Source organism: Amphiprion ocellaris, chromosome 17, assembly GCF_022539595.1.
Source record: "Amphiprion ocellaris isolate individual 3 ecotype Okinawa chromosome 17, ASM2253959v1, whole genome shotgun sequence".
Classification (NCBI taxonomy): domain Eukaryota; kingdom Metazoa; phylum Chordata; class Actinopteri; family Pomacentridae; genus Amphiprion; species Amphiprion ocellaris.
This window is the reverse complement of record NC_072782.1, coordinates 27,371,569-27,393,261: the sequence shown is the minus strand read 5'-3', so window position 1 is coordinate 27,393,261 and position 21,693 is coordinate 27,371,569. Positions and strand designations below refer to the sequence as shown.

Genomic DNA, 21,693 nt, shown 5'->3' with positions numbered 1-21,693 from the left:
AATCCAATAGAGAACCTTTGGGATGTGGTGCAACGGGAGATTCCCATCATGGATGTGCAGCCGACAAATCTGCAACAACTGTGCGATGCTATCATGTCAATATGGACCAAAATCTGTGACGAATGTTTCCAACACCTTGTTGAAAGTACGCCATGGATAATTAACAGTTCTGAAGGCAGAAGGGGATCCGAGATTTTACTAAAAAGGTGTAATAAAGTGGCCAGTGAGTGTACATGACCAATTCTCCTGATGACCACAGGCTAATCAAAGCAGTTTTTCACGGTATTTTAGACACAAAGTTGTCGATGGAAGAGAAATTTCAAGACAAAACTGAAATCTTGGTGGTGGAACTCAGAGAAACTTAATAATTAACTGCAAGTGCTGACATCCGACCAATGGCAAGTTAAAAAAAAAAAATAAAATCCAAGTGTCATCTTTGACTCAAATCTGTTTTGAAGCTTGCATTAAAACAAAGAATGCATTTTTTGATTTGAACACTGTCAGAGCACAAGACCTTTCTCTCTCAAGCCAATATGAAGACACAGCTGCAGCAATCCTTCCCATTTCTGCACTGCTACCAGTCTGTTTTAGAATAGACTTTAAGATCCTTTCTTTGATTTTAGAAACTCTTTATGGTCTGGGGACTGCCAGTTCATAGATTTGCTTTTAATTTGAATTAATCAAACCAAAAGACAGAACAAAAATGCACTGATTCAGCATTTTCTTATATCTAATGTTTCTGCAACAGCCTGGACTTTTTGCCTTTTTAGTCTCACTTGTCATTGATTTCATGATTTTATTATGATGATAACCATTTTTATTGCTTTTTATTCCCTTTGTTACAAAAAGCACTTGTTACCGTCTATTAGTGTGAAAAGTGCTACACAAATCTGATTTATTGTCAGAAAGAACTTTGTGAGACCAGCATGTGTGTGTTTTGTGTCAGGATTTTGATTCTTCTCCCTGACAAAGTTCAGTTACACCGTGATAACAAACACACTAAAATAGTTTTTTCAGGTTGGCGGTGTGTAACAAAGACGAAGCACATTCACAAAAGCCTTTACAAATATTAAATGTCTTTATTTACATTTAACTAAACAGGTGAGACATCACACTTTACACTGATTAACAATCACATGGAGTCTTTTGTTACATGTAATCGAGAATTTCCGTCTCCATCTCATTTTCACTTCCCTCAGACGGCTGAAATTCATCGTCCTCATCCTCCTCTTCATCTTCCTTGAACTCTTCTTCATCATCCACGTCGGCATCCACATCTCTCTTTGAACTCAGGGCTGTGCGTCTTCGTCTTTTGGGGAGTTCTGGCAGCGCTGAAGGGGAGAAATAAATTAACAGACCAAAACCTTTACTACCGAATTAAACTTTTCATCAGTAATTAGCTTTTACAGAAGCCAAAGTGTTGCATCCTTTTGTTATCTACCAGATAATGCATGTACTCACAGAGGGTTTTTCTCACTGTCTATTGGGGTTTTTGGTCCATAGTCTGGGATATATTTGGCTCTTATTCGGTACTCAACAATTACATGTCCCATGAGCCCAAATGGGTTTAAACTTGCTATCAAATGTTAGCAAAACAACCAGTCTCTCATTGATGCAGCATAAGATATTCATTTAAATTATGATGTGTCCTTCAAGAGGCCTCATGATCAACAGAAGGGGATCACAAAATGACAAAAGAGTTAAATCAGTAAATCAGTACAGATTATTTTAGTTTTTTGCAGAATATTGGACACCTTTACCTCTTTGGGGCATCTTAAATCCTTCAAGGTAAGCAGAAGATAGCGGACTAGATCTACAGCCATGTTGTAGCTCTGTAAAGCTACACTGAGGCACAGCAATGCTTTGAGTTAAATGCTAATCTCTTGCTGAAGTTTAGCAGGTATTACATTAACATATTCCAAAATTGCAGTCTCTGTGAAGCAGCACACTGCCTTTTACTAACTGACACAATGCACTTCAAGGTTATGGGACTATCATTGGCTCTGTAGTAATTTAAACCAAAATACTGGACACATTAAAATGTTGGTGACAAAACAAACTGGAGCCGCAGTTTCGCAAACACCTTGAAGATCACTGAGGTTCTCATAAGAATCGATGGACTTGCGGTTAAGTTGTATATGTGCACAGAGGAATGTGGACTATCAGCTGTGATAAAAGTTCATAGGTTGAGTCACATGGCTAAATGCTTGGTAGCTAAAGAACAGAAACCTGGTACGAAAACTTACACAGAGCAGAGAAAACCTTCCAACCCAAACGCAGGGGAGGAGTTTGGCTAAATGTAACGATTGTGTATCAGTAGTTCAAGTATAATCACACATGAGGGTCACAAACAGGCCATGATAAGCTGCTCATTTTCTTACCTGGTTTCTGAGCTCGGACGATCTTCTTAATCATGGCTGAGATCATGTCTCTCAGTTTGTCCGTGGTGCCGAGAACACACCAGCCGTCACGTTCGTCGCACAGCTGCTCGCTGCCGGTGTTCTCCTCGATCACCTCTTTGATACTGAAAATAAACAACGAGCTGCCTTAAAACCTCACCACAGCAAGAGATAAAACTGTCTGGCTTCTTTACAGTAACTGAACGGGTTAGAAGCAGAGTGGTCGAACCCACAAAAAATGTGAAATGAGTTTTACAAAATTCATTCTGAACATTTTATTGTCTAGATTTTAATGGCTAAGTGGTCTAACCCACAACCCAAATGTAGCGTTACAGTGGCGTTCCAAATATTAAACCATTCTTCAAATCACAAAACTTTGAACTCATTTTTCAGAAAGTGGGTTAGACCACTTTATGTCCAAGCCCTTCAGTTAATAATGACACCGTTCCACGTGATATTTGCTCTGTCGTTTCATAATGCTGGGTTACTGCCACAACGTCACTGTTTCTAGGACAATAAATCAAATACACTACAGTTCAAAAGTTTGGGGTCACCCAGGCAATTTCATGTTTTCCATGAAAACTCACACTTTTATTCATGTGCTAACATAACTGCATTTCAGCCTCAGTATCTTATGAGGTTAAAGCAAAGTTTCATTTCACAGTCAGCATCTGAACAAACTGCAAGGATCAGTTCATCATTTGTTACTATAATATCTGATTGACAAAAGTCTGTAAACTGATTATTTTTGTTAAAACAATAGTCCAACATGTTGGGTCGTACACATATAGTATCGTTCAAAAGTTTTCCATGAAAACTCACACTTTTATTCATGTGCTAACATAACTGCACAAGGGTTTTCTAATCATCAATTAGCCTTTCAACACCATTAGCTAACACAATGTAGCATTAGAACACAGGAGTGATGGTTGCTGGAAATGTTCCTCTGTACCCCTATGGAGATATTCCATTAAAAACCAGCCATTTGCAGGTAGAATAGTCATTTACCACATTAACAATGTCTACACTGGACTTCTGATTAATGTGATCTTCTTCTTTGAAAAATAAGGACATTTCTAAGTGACCCCAAACTTTTGAACGGTAGCGTTTGTGTAAAAAATCTTATTACAAGAAGCACAAAATAATTATTTGACATAATGTTACAAGTTGTACAATAGACCTGCACCATTTTCTGTCTTTTTCTGTGGCACAAGAAACAAAAAACAAAAACTGGAATACGGGGACATAAAATCCACTCTTTTTAAATAGTCTGGGGGAAACAAGGTAAAGGCCTAAAGCATTAAATTTAACTGTACCTGGAAGAAGTTATAACCCCAAGTTAACACAACTTTGAGGGGTTTTGGGCACTTGCAGACACTGACGTCAGTTTAATGAACCTCAAGTACTAGTACAAGGCGTACAAGATGAAAAAGAACACAAATCAGTAGTAGTGTGTGTGCATGTCACTCGTTGTACCTTTCCACATCCAAATCACACAGCTGGTAAAACATTTGTCTGTGAGGAGGCAGCATGCCCTCTTTGAAAATGTAGGACGATTCCTGTGGAGGTGAAACAGACGTCAGAAACAGCTTTTCCAGGACTTTTAAAGGAAAATATGATGACCAGTGTTTTCAGCTTCAAATTTGAGACAGGCACCTAAAGAAGTTTTTCTACATTTTAATATTTAAGGTCCAAACTTAAATCAAACTAAACTTTAACAGCATCTTGTTTAAATTTTTCATTAATGCCAACATTTATTGTCCTTTCGAACACATTTAAATTATCAGGGGCCTTCTGCTCAACCATCTCTGATTTGGTTGAAACGTTTTTTGTTTTTTTTTTGTTTTTTATCATAAACTTGGAATATTCAAAATGTTAACAGTGAAATCTGAGTTCGGGATATCCAATGCTTTGTTTTGTTTTGTTAAATGCTCACTAACCCACTTTCAGCACGTTTTTTTCACACATTGATATTTGAGGCTTTTAGACAATATCTCAGGAACTATTAAAGACAAAAGCATGAAATTTTCACCGTTAATGCGCATCATGCCAATAATTCAGAATCTGCAATATTGGACAAGTAGATTAATGAATCTCTGATTATGGGATATTTTCTGAACCATACACTACCAGTAAAAACTTTGGACACACCTTCACATTCAATGCTTTCTATTTATTTGTATTATTGTATTATTTTCTACATTGTAGATTAATACTGAAGATTAACACTTTTTAACAACATAATTCCATATGTATTCTTTTATAGTTTTGATGTTTTCAGCATTAATCTACAATGTAGAAAATCATTAAATAAAAACCACTGAATGAGAAGGTGTGTCCCAACTTTTGACTGGTAGTGTATGCAGCTGCATGTTACAAACACACAGAATTTAAAAAAAACCATTGTTGGAAAAATGAAAAACCAAAATGTTATTTGTTGAACTTTCATAACTGAGTTCCTAAGGTAAAATCAGCTTTATTCATCTCGGAGGAAATTGTTTTGCCAGAGTACAATCAACAAAGGTTAGTGAAATACACACAATCAGTGTGTGTCTAAATGGATGCTAAGAAATAGTGCCTAAAAAAATTAAAAAGGATAAGTAAAACAACAAAGATACCAAATGTTAACTGTATACTGTAATATAGAAAAGTAAAATAAATAGTAAAAGTAGTTAAAGGAAACACGATGACGAGCAGCAACTGGCAGGCAGTCGTCTGCGACAGCACCAGACATTTAGCAACTCTTCTGTACCAAAAAAAGAAAAATACTGGTAGATGTTCTAATCCAGGGAGAACAGAGTTTTAAAATAGTTCTCAAAACATAACTAAGAATTTTATTACTCCGCCAAGGAATGCGGCGGAATTATGTGACGATCGATGTACGTTTGTTGGCCTGTTTGTCTGTCTGTTTGCAACGTTACTCGAAAACGAACCAATGGATTTGGATGAAATTTTCAGGGAAGGTCAGAAATGACTCAAGGACCAAGTGATTAGATTTTGGCAGTGATACGGCTTATAGTCTGGATCCATGGATTTGTTAAAGATTTCTGTGTCATTGCATATTTTGTATTTTACGCCACTATGTAGGAATAAACTTTAGCTTGAAGGAGACTTGTCGTGTACTTTTGTGGAATTTCTAACAATAACAATAAAAAAAAATTCTGGCTTTTATCTTAACCACTTCCTGACAGTTTGTCGTTCAAACAGCCTCAAATTTTAACGTGAGAAAACATGCTGCAAGTGGCTCAATTTTTTTAATAACTCTTGGAAAACATTTGATAAATCAATCTAAAATTTTGCAGATATCATTATAAATATCCATAGTTTGTGCTATAAAAAATTCAGGAAAACGAGAGAATCTTTTTAAAAGTATAATAATTTGAGATGGAATGACTCTTGTGTAAAAGTACATGAAGTGTGCTGTGAAGAAAAAAGAGCTCGAGACCAACTGGCATGTCTGCTTTAATTATAGCGTCATGGAAAACTCTGTTTTTCTTCACTGACCCTGAGCTGGTAGGAGACTGGAGCTGGATCTCGGCTGCTGCTGCTGCTGCTGCCTGGACCCTCCTGACCTGGAAGATCCATCACACTGGCTGGATGAGGAGCTGGAAAAAGAAAACACTCCAGTTTACTTTAGCAAAGCAGTGGGATCTGGATGGAGCGAAGAGTTTAATGATTAATTCTTAAGATACTCATGTAAAACCAAGTAGGTCGGAGTGACCGTGACAGCAAAAATGGAGGAGAAGTTTAATATCCCTGCTGCTGTCGTCTCCCAATGCTGGAAATGAGGTGTTTAAGTCAAATCTACAGAGCGATGATGACATTTATTAGTGCTACATCCAATATAAGGTGAAAAATAATATAAAAATCTACATTAAAATCAATTTAAAGTTACAGAAATGTCAGCTAAAAATGCTGGTTTGTGTTGTAAACATCAGAGAAACGGGAGCACACAGTAACCAGGATACTAGTATTAATCATTGGATAACTGGATTCCACTGTGCTCCATGTAAACTGCATATTCTGAATATTATGTCTTTAAACACACTCGCAGTCGTAACACGAGGAGAAGAGACCCGTGTGATTTTCTGAACACATGTGATACAAAAAACACCTGCTGGCCTCCATTTGAAGGCAAACATGTGACTACTGACCTGCTTTGTTCTGTGTGATTGGCAGGCTGTAGTTGAGGGCGCTTCTTTTGGCTTTCACCGGGATGTCGGACAGTGAGTAGCCTAAAAGTGTTGGAAAAATGAGGAGCAAAGGCAGCTGATAATAAAAAACTAGCAAGCCCATTCTTGAGTATTAGCGCATTTCTTTGCCAGATGTTCAAATATCGACAAAGTTCCGTCAGAAATGGAAAAAAAACTGCAGCAAAAACTCACCGTGTTTGGTGCTACAGCGGATCCTGAAATCCAGCATCTGGTATTTCTTGGACTCTGAGGTCTTTCTGGGGTCGTAACCGAACCTCACCCACAGGCTCCTCCATGGTCCTGTCACCTACCAAAGTTAATCTGATGTTTAGTTTGGATTCAAGGAGCTTCATTATTCTGTGACAGCAGAGGACAGACTGGATGAGCGACTCCATGAATTCACAGAGAGACTAAACAATCCAGTGGAGTTTTTAGGGACTTGAGCTTTGGTGCTTGATTTCATTGTAAACTATACTGCATATGTGCATTGTACAATCAGTCAAAAATACTAATTATGCAATTTTATAAGCTACACATATTGTCACAAGGGAATAGCTTTCTGTTTGGAATCCATTTCCATTAAAAAAAAACATTTTTAGAACATTTCTGTTAAGGAAAGCAACTCAAGTAACTATTCTTAGTGCTCAGGTTTCAGTAAAAAGTCCCAAGACATAAGAGACAATAAACTAGGGATAGACTGATTATGGCTGATTATTGTGGCTGAAATTTGGCATTTTTCCGATCTTCAGTATCTGTACTTTTGTTGGCCATTAAATGCTCAACTTCAGGTCTGATCCAGCCTCCTCTGTCTGTTTGTTTGTTTTACCCTGTGGCCTCAGAAACGTCTCTCAGGTAGCAGAAACTGAACAAGAAACACAAACCAGAAAGTTAGAAATCAGCCACAGATTAACCTGGAAGTCTGGAAACAATATTTAATAATACTTTAAGATACGGACCTTAGTGGGCAGTAAAAGCGATAAAACCGTGAAACACGTAACTGCAGAAGACAAACTGATTAATTTCAACTGATCCCACATAAACAGAGGAGATAATTTAATCTCAGTCACATAAAAAGCCCAAATTTAATCTCACCTACTTCTATTTTACATATTCACTTATAGTCACCCTTATTAATGAAGAAGCCTAGTTATGAATGACAGGTTCTCTGCTATCACATTCTGTTGAAACATCACATTTCACTTATATCAGGTCCTATTATTGGATATCATCCTTACTTAATCACCAATAATCAGCATCAGTATCTGCCTTTGAAAACCCATATTGGTCGATCCCTACAATGAACAACATTTATTTCTTTTCCCCCCTGAAAATGCAGACTCATTCTCACCATGTAGAAGGCGTAGACGGGCAGCAGCAGCTTGAGTTTATCAGGGTGGATGTTGATGTTGGCCTTGACCGCGTTCCGCGACCAGATGGGCCGGCTCTCAAACATCTAGGTACAAAAAGTCTGACGTGAGATAAGATAGAGAGCCACAAAACGACGGCAAGTCATGCTTATGTGACATTACATAAGACGATTAGTCATTTTTGAAGAAGTTGAAGCTAAGTTAGTGAACTTCGCTGATGGAAAAAGAACTAGAATTGAAGTAGCTGCACAGAAAAATCCAACAAAATAAGGGTTTTCACAGTGTCAGAAGGGAATTCTAACTGCAAACGCACATTTTTCATCCGTTCTTCAGCCTGCTTGTCATTCTCCTTCACACAGACTCTTGTCCAGTTAACTTTAGCAGCTTCCAGACACTCAGACGGCACGCTGGGCTCACTAAAACTGACAAAAATAGCATTGTGAGGCCGGCGGGCGCGATTCAAACCAATGAAGTTCTTCCTGGTCATGGGCGCCAGGCTGTAAACGGAAACAAAGGGAGATATTGTGAATAAAATCCTGAAATTAAAGATATACAATCTAAATATTTCTGCTCAGGGACCAATAGAGCTCCCACTGACTTTTGATGGACGTCAGGCCGGTAGGAATAATCCACGGGAGTGTCGAGGCGCGAGAAGATGGCGGGAGGAAGGAAGTACGGCATCGGCTGCTCGAAGAACTCCTGATTTTCCGATTTGCGAAGGATGATTTTATCATACAAAGACGTGACTTTTCCGCCCTCTGAATGTACGGCGAGGCACTGAAAGTCCGCCAGGCCTGCAGAGACCAAACCCAGAATCACAACAACCAACTCGTTGAGTCATTTTTATCTCTGAGATGTTCACATGATGGAGAGTTTTACCGAATAAACGTCACCAGGCTTCTCATCTGACCTTGGAACTTGTACGTTGTTCCGATGACTCCCAGCATCTCCATGTTGATCTCGGCGTCGCTGGGGTCTTTTTTTCGGACCCGACGTCGCACTCTGAGCAGCAGGTTGCTCGACGGGAAGCGATTTCCACACGCAGAGTGACAGAAAGGATCCTGAGGTCGGAAACGAAGCTCAAGACGCTTGTTGGGGTGAGCGAAGGTCTGTGGGAATAACAGGGAAAACAGAGAAAATATAAGATAAACGCAGTGACGACAGAAACTTAGGTGACATACAAATGATTACCATGAACAAATGAACATGCCAAAGGTTCCAGTTTACTTCTTCGACATCACCATGACAGTGGAAATCGAACTTTAGTGGTGCATTCCCCTCAAAAAGTTAAAATCAAACAAATACAGCAGAGAGGGTTTCCTTGTGTCTTGCTAAGTACAGTTCTTTTTTCATTTTGATGCAAAATTTTGATTTTTGATCAAAGAAGTTATGGCATTGTGTTAGTTATAAAAGTCAACTATTTCTGTGCTTCTTCTAACATTTTTACTAGAAATGCAGTTACTTACTCAGTTATTCATAGCAAAGACTTTATTTGCATTTACAGCAATTAAACAGTTTGTATAGTTGCTAACAGTCTTTCTGCATGTCTGCATGAGGATGTTATTCCACTCCTCTTGTGTTTTTAAAAGGCTTCCCCTCCATCACTCTGGTCTTCAGTTCCTCCACAGAGTTTCATTGGTTCACATCTGGACTCCAAAATGTTGATATTGTTTTCTGTTAACCAATTCTTAAAGACTTTATTTGTATATTTCAGATTATTGTCTTGTCAGAAGGTCCAGTGCTTCCATTTTTAGCTTCCTACCCTTTGAGATTTGTCACTTTGTGGAACTCCTCATCCTTTTTGATTCCACTTTAAACTCTGGAAACTGGATATGGGTTTATATTTCCTCGTCTTGTGAGCAGCCACAATGTGCAGCTCTTTCTCAGTGACAGAAAGCTCACTAAGCTCTTTGGTTTACACTCTGACTTTTTCTTGTAACTGACTACAAAACTACTGCATCAGCTGTTCTCCATTAATAGTCAATTAGAATGATTTAGAATTTTGTAGTAATTTAGAATAACTTTTTGAATGGCATAAAAGCTGCATTATTGCAATATTTTTTTGTAGAAATTGTGAAAATAATTTAGAAATAGTTGGTCTTACCTTCGTTTGTTACTTGGTAATATCATTTCAAGTCAGAAAAAAACTTACTGGTCAAATGAAAATTTAGTACAAATCAAACTTTGGTATGGATATGGATACTCTGAGGTTTAATTATATGAACTAAAGTAATGTAAGTTTGAAAGCTCAAACATCACAAACTTTATACATGTAGAGACTGTGTATGTATGTATGTGTATGTGTATATATATATATATACCTGGACTATGTGTATGCACATGGACTTGACAACTTAACAAAAATCAAATATAAAAAAGAAGAATAGAAGATTTTTATTGTCAAACTCTCTATATATCCAGGACATACAGATGAATGTTCTTAAAGAAAATATTAGAAGTTTGACTGATATATATGTAATCACTTTAGGTATTTTTAGGATTTTTTTGGAAGATTTTTTCTCATTTTTTGAAAATATTTACATGAATTTTCTTGCCAAATTTGGGGGATTTTTCGAAACTGAAACTTTTAAGATAAACTTTTAAGGAATTATTGGAATTTTCTTCCTGAAGGTTTTGCAAATTTTCAGAAATTTGGCGAATTTTTTGGCTGATTTTTTAAAAAAAATTCAGACAAGGAAACAATATTTTCTTGGTGTCCGTAAATGAGGACAACAGGAGGGTTAACTTTGAACACTCAGGTGTTATAATTCCTCTGACAGAGTTTAAATATGTCCAGGTCAAACCAGTGTTTCCTGGTTTTGTCCTGCTTACTTTGGTCACCGTCTGTTCTCCACCCAGAGTCTCCAGCATCTTGTCCACGCTGCGGACAACCGCCGGATACTCGACACACACCAGCCGCTTGTCCCGCAGCTCCACGGAGGAGGAGCCGCCCGGGACGAGGTCTGTCTGCGGGGACAGAGTGAGCTCCTTCAGGGCGAACTCCAGCTTCACCTCCTTGTTCCGCGCCATCTTTTAGTTACTATTAGTTGGTAAAGACTATTTAATTTAAATCACACATGAGAATGAAATGTTCAAAAACAGTCGGAACCCCCGCAGTCAATGTAGCGAGAGAGTGTCCGAGTGCAAAATAAGCCCGGGCGGAAACACGACTGCACACAATACGTTCCGGAGGCATTGTTAACTTTTATAGTTAGGTAAAGTTGGCAAGATATTCACAGATTCGGACTTCCGGCCTCAATAACTCATGGGATATACGTTGTAAAAACATAAACAATGCCTCTTTCAAATCGCTGTAAGCTAGACAATGTGCTACAAGGCCAGTTTTATCAAAAGTCGCTGTCTTTCAAGCTGCAGAAATAACATTGATGTCTATGAGCAGCCGGCTGTGCGACGAGTGAACAGGGACCGTCTGCAAATAGCAAAACCGCTGCAACAGCGAAGAGAGGCACTACACAAATATTCAATTACTTAACTTTTATACACTGTAGCGTCACCAAATTTACTGGAGCCATCAGTTGTGTCTTGCTGATCATACTACAACTCTTGGTTTGATGCTAAATACAAAATCTGAATTTTAAAGAATTTTCATTATTGTCTTATTATTTTATTAGTCATAAAATTCAATAACTTCACTCTTATATACTGTAGTATCACCAAAATCACTGGAGCCTTCAATTATCTCCTGCTGGTCATACTACAACTCTTGGTTTGACACCAAATAAAAAAATCTGAATTTTGAGCAATTTTTATTATTTAATTATTATTTTATTAGTCATAAAATTCAATAACTTCACTCTTATGAATTGTATTATCACCAAAATCATTGGAGCCTTCAATTATCTCCTGCTGGTCATACTACAACTCCTGGTTTGATACTAAATACAAAATCTGAATTTTAAGGAATTTTCGTTATTAATCACTTCACTCTTAAACACTGCAGAAAAAATAAACTCCATCCAACCATCAAAAGGTCCTACTGATCATACCTTCAGGTTTTTTCTTCCAAGTATTGTCCATACAGTCCTTAACTTGGAAAATATTATTAGCGGTTTAACATTATGGTTTAAATGAATCAGTTAACGCTGCAGCCTTGTAAGAAAGTGTCTGACTGTCTTTCTTCCCAATCATCAGTACTTGAGGAGACAGTCTAAACAGTTTAGTTTGGTATATTGGTGTTATCTGATCTGTCTTTGATGAGGATTCCAAGTTCCATTACTATTCAGTATCATGTATTTGGACAAACAGGTGCACTGTGGATCTAAAAATATAGCACCACATACATCAAGAGAAGAGCCATCAAAGCTAATTTACTCATAATCCTTAAACTTCACACACAAGCTGCACACTAAATAGTGTGCACAAGTTCACATGGCAATAAACAACCCAAATCATTAAAATTCAGTTACTTTTGGTGATTAATGTTGCACAATCTACCCAAACAATGGATGAGCACTTTTATCTGTTACAACAAAAAATATTTGAGATATATAACAACAATTTCATTACTAATAAAAAATTCCTTAAAATTCAGATTTTTGATTTATTACCAAACCAAGACTTGTAGTATGACAATCAGGAGCCAACTGATGGCTCCAGTGAATTTGATGACACTACAGTACATAAGAGTGAAGTTATTGAATTGAATTACTAATAAAATAATAATAAAATTCATTAAAATTATGAAAGAATGTTTTTATATCAAACCAAGAGTTGTAGTATGAGCAGTAGGAGTCATTTGATGGCTCCACTGATTTTGGTGACAATACAATGTATAAGAGTGAAGTTATTGAATTTTATTACCAATAAAAATTCCTTAAAATTCAGATTTTGTATTTAATATCAAACCAAGGGTTGTACTATGACAGTCAGGAGACAACTAATGGCATCAGCGAGTTTGGTGACACTACAGTACATAAGAGTGAAGTTATTGAATTTTATGACTAATAAAATAATAATTAAATAATAAAAATTGCTCAAAATTCAGATTTTTTTATTTGGTGTCAAACCAAGAGTTGTAGTATGACCAGCAGGAGATAATTGAAGGCTCCAGTGATTTTGGTGATACTACAGTATATAAGAGTGAAGTTATTGAATTTTATGACTAATAAAATAATAAGACAATAATGAAAATTCTTTAAAATTCAGATTTTGTATTTAGCATCAAACCAAGAGTTGTAGTATGATCAGCAAGACACAACTGATGGCTCCAGTAAATTTGGTGACGCTACAGTGTATAAAAGTTAAGTAATTGAATATTTGTGTAGTGCCTCTCTTCGCTGTTGCAGCGGTTTTGCTATTTGCAGACGGTCCCTGTTCACTCGTCGCACAGCCGGCTGCTCATAGACATCAATGTTATTTCTGCAGCTTGAAAGACAGCGACTTTTGATAAAACTGGCCTTGTAGCACATTGTCTAGCTTACAACGATTTGAAAGAGGCATTGTTTATGTTTTTACAACGTATATCCCATGAGTTATTGAGGCCGGAAGTCCGAATCTGTGAATATCTTGCCAACGTTACCTAACTCACATTTATTTCTTTTCATTACTTTTTTTTTGAACCACCACACATATATTCCTCGACTGTATAAGTGTACATTTTTATATACGTAGACTGTATCATCTTTACATCCACTACCAGTCAAAAGTTTGGACACGTCTCATTCAATGCTTTCTATTTATTTGTATTATTTTATACATCATAGAATAATACTGAAGATTAACACTTTTTTGTGTACAACATAATTATGTATTCTTTTATAGTTTTGATGTCTTCAGTATTAATCTACAATGTATAAAATAATTAAAAATAATTAAAAATGATGAATTCCTTTTAAAAAAAAATCTAATTCATGAACAGTCATGAATTTATCTACATAAATTCAGAATTAATTATTTTAACCTTGTGATAAAGGTATTTGGAATCCTCCTCTAGATTTGTATTAAAAGTATCTCCTTTTCCAATGTGCTGTCCATAAACTTCACAACTATCTGTCTTATTACATTATTCAATATGGTTTCAGATCATGAACATATCATCTGATCAGCCTGTACTTGAACTGTTTTCTCATAAAATTTCATTTATTCTGGACTTCAAAAAAAAAAAAAACAAGGAACGCTGGAGAAACTTCATTTTCACGTGAGACACATTCAACTGGTGTTAAAAATCTGCTGCTGCTGTGCAGCTTTTGGCCTCATGATGGCGACATTTACCCAAATCCTGTCAAAGTTCAACAACACAAGTGACCAAATCTTGAATGTTCTGAGTACATGTGAACAATGTTTGTATTGTTATTAAATGATAGTGAACAGTGGGTATTTAACAGCATGTTTGGTTACCAGTTAGTGTTGTCAGAGGGGCCTCGGCTAAGAGGATTTGTGTGTCGTCCCTCCCAGAAACTGTCAACAGACGCTCAGATCCCCTCAGAGGAGAAAGAAGACTCCAAGGAAACTGTTCTGTGTTTGCCGAGTTATTTAAGATGCTCCTGTATAGACAATAACTATCTGATGTGACTCTGTGTTTGCTCTGTTTCTAGTTTGTCTTCTTTCCTCGTGCCTTCAGGATTAACACAACATGTTAGCAGTGATCACGTAGGCCTCTTATTCTCACCCTTCTGGGTTCCCTTCATATGAGCAGCTGTGGAGGATGCAGTTTTTAAGGAACAGTTTGACATTTTAGTGAATTATTTTGCACTAAAATGTCATTTACGTCTGCATGAAAATGCAAAAGGTTGCTGCAGCAGATTTGATTCAGTGTAATTGAAGGAGTTTTGTAAATTAACTTCACTAACTGGAGGAAATTTCATATATAAGATGCAGTTTGGGGATGCAGAACTGCAACATATAAACAAAGGATCAATCTGCTGATTACACTTCTGGTGCTGAGACAAGACTGGCTCACTGATTATGATGTTTTTCATTAAAATCTGTATCTCTGCCTCCATATTATTTGAGATAATTTTACTTTTTTTCAAATTTTCAGTGTTTTATTGCATGTTCTTTATGAGGATGTGGCAAATTAATCCTCTTGAATCTTAATTTATCTCTTTTTGCACCAGAGAGAACTTTTAATGAAGAGATTAGTGGATCTGTGCATGGCAAATACACTGATGCACATAAAAGCAACACACAAATTATTAATACTAGCAACATATATGCTTTTCCTATTATTACAATTACTAAAAATGTGCGCATGTGAATATTAACTATTAAACAAAATCATTTTTTTCCAGATATTTGCCATTATCTGAAAGAAAATGTTTGAATATTAAAGTATGTTAAATTGAAAAATGTTAAAACAAATTTAAATTCCACTAGTTTCCCCTTTTAATTAAACTAGAGATAATATTTTGTAAAATCACAGAAAAAAAGCATTAATTAATTTGTTGATTGTTAAAAAACTTAAAAACTACAAATGATATCGACTTTAAAAATCCTTTTTTAAGTAAATATTAATTAGTTCTATAAATGTAAAATCACACTGTCTTACTGTATTTAAATCCACTAAAAGATATCCCAATTTTATTTAAACAGTAGATGATTGAATCATTTATTTAAGCTGGAAATAACGTCAAAAATATGTATTTTCTAAAAAATAATAATCTAATTTTTGCAATTGTTTGTTAGAAAAAAATATGTATATTAAAGATTTAAAAATACATCATTTAAAAAGACAATTTCTATATATTAAAAGATAAAAATAATTTTACTGATCTTTCCCATTTTGTAAATTACAGCTAATGTCTGGTAAAATTACAGCTAATGTAATTCACTTTAATTGGGGAAAAAATGATACACACATTAAAAATCAATATTTATGAAAATATGAATTTGTCTTTTTACAATTTTAACATAAATTATAATGTTTGTTTACAAAAATATAATTATTTTACAGATGTGCCACTTTTTCCATTGAAAAAAATCTGCATGATATGCAGATTTTTAGAATATCATAATTATATATTAAAAAAGAAATCATTTAGATTTTTCATACTTTGTTAAATTACAGCTATTATCTGGTAAAATTACAAGAAAAAAACATTCACTTGAATTTAATTGGAGAGAAAAAAGACCAAAATTCTACATCATATAAACATTAGAATATCTTTATTTTTGAAAATATTAATTTGTCTTTTTATAATTTTTACTATAACATTGCACCATTTGTTTACAAAATATTATTATTTTACAGATATTTGCCCTTGTTTGCTAGAAACAAATGTATATTAAAGGTTTTAAAATGTAATTAATATATATTAAAAAACTAATAATAATTTAAATTTTGCAGAATTTTCCCAATTTGTTAAATTACAGCTAATATCTGGTAAAATTACTGGAAAAAAACATTCACTTTAATTTAATTGGGGGGAAAAAGGACCAAAACTTTCCACAATATAAACATTAAACATCTATATTTTTGAAAATATTGATTTGTTCTTTTACAATTTTGACTATAAAATTACACCAATTGTTTACAAAATATAATTATTTCACAAATATTTGCCATTGTTTAATAGAAAAAATATGGGTATTAATGAGTTTAAAAATATATATAATTTAAAAAAATATGATTTCTATATATTAAAATTAATGAAATGACCAAACCCCTACATAATATCCACATTAAAAATCAATTTTTAAAAAAAAATTTAATTTGTCCTTTTACAATTTTGACCATAACATTACACTTAAATAAAAGATTTTAAAAAGTATAATATGTATATAATATATATTATATACATAATATATATATATGTAAAAATATAGTTAATACATATTAAAAATAATAACAATTTTAATGTAGCCGATTTTTCATATTTTGTTAAATTGCAGTGAATTTAAAATAAAAAACATAATTTTGAAATCTAATATCTATGTATTCAAAAATAATACTGATTTTAATTTCACAAATCTTTCATATTTTGTTAAATTACAGTGAATTTAAAATAAAAAATCTATATTTTTGAAAATATTAATTACATAATATATTATATAACATATTATTATTTCACACATATTTGCCATTATTTTCAGTAGTTTTTATCGTTTATGAACATTACAGTTGATTCCTGTCACTGGTTTAATGAAGGAGTCCACCAACCACCATAAATTCTGGTCTTATTATTATTATTATTATTATTCTGTCTTATTCTGGCTGTGGGAGGAGGAGACTGAAGTTACACAACACTGTGACTGACAATCTGTTGTGTGCTGTGGTGAAGTTGAAGATTTAGTTGATTCTTCTGTCCTTCTTTTCTCTTGCCGTCGTCTGGATGTTGCTATCTGTGAGCAGGGCCGGTCCACTCCTCCCTGCTGCAGCCGTTACAGCGTGCCGAGGCCTTGATAAGGTTTATCAGGACGCCTCGGCCGCCCGGCTCGCTCTGGAGGAGGCCTGCTGCCCACAGATTTCACCCCCTTCTCTGCTCCCAGCTCAGCCTCACTTCTCACGTCTTCTCTCCTGTCAAACCTTCATTCAGCTTTCTGTTTATCAGCTGGGAAGGAAATCTGTGTCATTTTTAGATGTGTGATGTGAACTTTAAGCCACACGACAGATGTTTATCACTGATTTCTTTTGTTAAACGATTATCTAACTAGTTTTAGTAAAATATGCAAATATGTCATGATACATGTCTGTATGAACTGAAAAAAACAAATGACATGATGCTAAAACAGCACAACAGGACAGTTTTGGGGTGCATTGCTTTTTCCTGTGGCCTAAATATGAAGAATTACCCAGAAATTTGACAAGATTTGACAATAAAACTTACCAGTGTGGTGGAAACCGGAGGTTAATATCTTATCATGCACAATGTTACTGAACCAGCTGCATGTCTGACTCCTCCTCATAGTTAATTTCCTTAACCTGTCTGAATAAAACACCTGCAGGACGGCCAGATGTTTAGCTCAACTTTTATTTTTGTCTTTTTTTCCAGGATGCCTCTTGCTCTTTTTTTGTGGCTGGAGTTTGATTTTACAGCTTTGATCTCACATTTTGGCTGTTTTTAATGTTTTATTGCATTTAAATCTACTATACACGTTTTTATTTTACAGTTAATGCTGTTATTTAAAAGAAAAAAACATGTATGTTAAGGATTGAAATATTCTAAACAATTTTTAGCCGTAATTTCACAGATTTTCCGTGTTTTGTGAAATTAGAGATGCTATTTAGTAAAATCATGAGGGGAAAAAGGATTCATTTAAACATGGACTGTGAAAGAAACAAGAAAACACTGTAAATAATGTCCACATTTTAAAAATCTGTATTTTAAAAAATGATTTGTTACAATATGTGACTGTAAAATGACACAGTTTTACTGTATTTAAATCAGCTAAAAATGAAATAAAATGAGATATTTGCCATTGTTGATAGAAAAATAAGATTTATATTATTTTTATTATTGTTGTTATCATCATTATTGTTAATAATAATAATAATAATAATAATAATAATAAAATGTTACAGATTTTCCCCATTCCCCCCCAAAAATAATTCACTTTAATAATTTGTTCTTTTACAATATGTGACAAAAAATGACACTGTTTTACTGTATTTAAATCAGCTTAAAAAACAAAATTTTTATATAAATTTTAATTTCATAGATTTTTCACACGTTGTGCAGCTAATATCTAAAAACAATTACAAGGAAAAAATTTATTCACTTTCCTTTATTAGGAAAAAAACCTACATAATATCCACATTCATCATAATTTGGAAATATTACTTTGTCCTTTTACAATTTTGACCAACAATTCCACAGTTTATATTATTATTTTACAAATATTCAGGGTTTTTTTTGTTTGTTTGTTTTTACAGTTTATGAACATTACAGTTGATTCTTTTTACTGGTTTATTGAAGGAGTCCAACAGAAATGAAACATGACAATTTCTGAACTCAATTTGAGATTATTTCTCTTGTTCGTAGCTACAAAGTGGGAAATTAATGAGCATTCGATGAGTGTTTTTTCTGCTTACTGCATTGAAATGTTTGACCTCTACTTATAATCGTGAGTCTGGATGTAAATTGAAAGCAACACTTGTAAAATTGATGAGAAGCTTCCAGAAAACCCAACCAGGGCAGAAGCTGATCGATGTTTTCTGTTTAGCCTCTTCAGTGTTGCACCGCATGTTGTGGGCGTTGATGTTCGTCATCGGTGAACTTATCTGTAGGAAGGCAGCAGCACGTCTCTGTCGCTGGCAGTCACACAGTATCAAGCCACTGCTGTGATCCTGCAGCATCTTCCTGTGTTCAGTCAAACTGAGGAAATCCGCTGACAGTTCATTTCTGGTTTGGGATTATTGGCTTCAGCAGTGACGGATCGCTCACATGTCAACACCAAGACAACTTATTCTGTTGCCTGTCTTTAAATTAGCCCAACAATTGCCAGCAGAAGTTTTCAGGATTCTTTCTGCAGAATGTCTAAAGCTCATTGCACTGATATATCATTTTATACATCATAATTTACACATTTTCTATGAACCTTTAAGGTGTCATTTTACAAAAGTTACACATAGGACCTGAAAGACAAAAATGTCCTTATACAGAAAAACACACAAAAATGTGTATTTAATACCATTGTTTTCTATTTTCAGAAGCTCATTTAGTTTCACCAACATCAGTCCTGATCATAATGACCAATTATTCAATAATTATCTGGATTTTTTTTTAAATCAGTTTGTTTACATGATGCTACAGTTTTTGGTGGGGTTTTTTGGTTCTTTTTTTTTTATTAAAACAAACAAACCAAAAAATACTTTCTATACATTAAGTTGTAAATGGAAATTTATTTGATATATTATTTAATGTCACAATCTGTCATGTGTCAGTGATTAACAACACCATCGATTCTGGTGCATTAATATTTTTCATGCACTGCATGGTTTAAAAAAAGTCACACTCGGGAACTTTAAGACAAAAATGTTCTTGAAAAAAACAATGCAAAAAAGTTATATGTTAATATTATTTTTCACTTTCAATAACTTGCTTCTTTCAGTCAGCATCGCCCCTGATCATAATGATCATTAATTATCAGGAATTTAACCCTTTAAATACCAGTTTCCTTACACAACGCCAAATTCAGGACCTTAAAGACAAAAATGTCTATGTCAATTTAATATTTAACACCATTATTTTCTACTTTCAATAACTCATTTTGTTTAACTAACATCAGTCTTGATCATAATTACTAAATTTTTTTTTTTTTCAGGATTTTAATCCTTTAAATGCCATTTTTAAAAATACACAGTAAAATATCATAATCTGGTATGTGCCAAAAATTAACAACAACATTGATTCTGATGCATTATTTTTTATGCAATATAAGATTTTTTTTTGAATTCAGGACTTTAAAGACAACGTCACCATCAACAAAAAACACAAAAACATTATATATAATACTATCATTTTCTACTTCCAATGCCTCATTTTGTTTCACCAGCATCAGTCCTGATTATAATTTCCAAATATTAATTATTTATAAGGATTTTAACCTAACTAACCTTATTTAACCTTACCGATTGTTTGCATGATTCCACAGTTGTGTTGTTTTTCATTTTTAAAAAAATAAGGAAAACATGATTGTTTGTGGAAACAAAAGTTTTTTTTATTATTTGATATTATCACAATCTGGTATGTGTCAGTGATTAACAACAACACTATTTCAGATGCACTATTATTTTTATGCTGTCTGAAATTTTGAAAAATTGCACACTATGGACTTTAAAGACAAAAAAGTCCAGATTAAAAAAAAACTGCCTCAAAAATATCACATATTAATTTTGTTCTGCATTTTAAATGACCGATTTATTTTAACCACCATCAGTCTTGATCAAGATAATCAAAAATTTGTTCATTTTCAGGATTTTAACCCTTTAAATTCCAGTTTGTTGACATGAGGATTAGTGTTATCACCTATTTTTGGCTTCTTTCCTATTAAAGCTCCTCCTGGGAATTAAAAGGTATTTTGAGCTGCACATTCCCAGAAAGTTTTGAGTATTTATTCTTTATAATGCCATATTTCTTCTACTTTATAATGTTTCTCTGTATGCTGTATGGTTGAATCTAATAGACGCACTCTTTTTCCGCCTAGATTTGACTTAAAACTGAATCTAAGAGCTGAAGAAGAGGAAAATTCTGTGTTCAGATTCAATCCTGAACCTCTGCATCGGTTGGATCAGATTAAATGCAGAAACAGGAGGAACAGAAAAACAAATCCGGGTTCTTTTCTTTTTCAGGGAAGATGGGGGGGATTTCCAGTTGGAGATACAACACGGTGACATTTGGCGGTAAATAAAAACCCAGATCCCCATGATATTCCCGGACTTTCTTGAATGTGTCATCGAGGCCTGAGGCAGGTTCATCCAATCTTCCATCCTGCAGCGTTTCCAAAGTACTGGACGGGACTCATTTGCATTCAGCTCATTTGCAAGACAAATTTGATTTCTATCTCTTTACCTGGTGTGTCCAAGTTCTGTATTAGATAGAGGCATATGGTTGCATTTAGACTAGTGTGTTGTAATTTAGTAGGGTTTTTTTAGGTCAACAGTTTTATTTTTTGCCACGTGGAAAAGATACTTTTGCATCTAGTGCCGTTTCTGCAGCCACAATACAGACAAAAGCAACCTTTATTTATGGAGCATTTTTTCATATCCGGGTTCGAAAGTGCTTCACAAGGCATCAAACCAGAACAGAAAATTCATAAAATCTTAAGAATTTAAAA

At 34.6% G+C, this 21,693-nt stretch overlaps 1 protein-coding gene across 1 annotated transcript; it reads right to left on the bottom strand.

The window, feature by feature from the left end:
- Positions 1-1,059: 1,059 nt before the first annotated feature.
- Positions 1,060-11,258, bottom strand: gtf3c5 (general transcription factor IIIC, polypeptide 5). The gene is made up of 11 exons (XM_023274793.3): positions 10,792-11,258; positions 8,870-9,068; positions 8,558-8,753; positions 8,273-8,456; positions 7,941-8,045; positions 6,785-6,899; positions 6,554-6,634; positions 5,904-6,004; positions 3,876-3,958; positions 2,382-2,524; positions 1,060-1,331 (listed from the first exon to the last, which is right to left on the bottom strand). The coding sequence occupies exons 1-11, from the start codon at positions 10,987-10,989 to the stop codon at positions 1,150-1,152; spliced, it is 1,587 nt and encodes a 528-aa protein (XP_023130561.2). The 5' UTR covers positions 10,990-11,258; the 3' UTR covers positions 1,060-1,149.
- Between the last annotated feature and the right edge of the window lie 10,435 nt (positions 11,259-21,693).

Coding starts and splice junctions, on each gene's coding strand:
- gtf3c5 (XM_023274793.3), bottom strand. CDS start 10,989: ATGGCGCGGAACAAGGAGGTGAAGCTGGAGTTCGCCCTGAAGGAGCTC. Junction 9,069..10,791: donor GAGAACAGACGGTGACCAAA/GTAAGCAGGACA, acceptor TTATTCCCACAG/ACCTTCGCTCACCCCAACAA. Junction 3,959..5,903: donor CAGTCTCCTACCAGCTCAGG/GTCAGTGAAGAA, acceptor TCACCTCCACAG/GAATCGTCCTACATTTTCAA.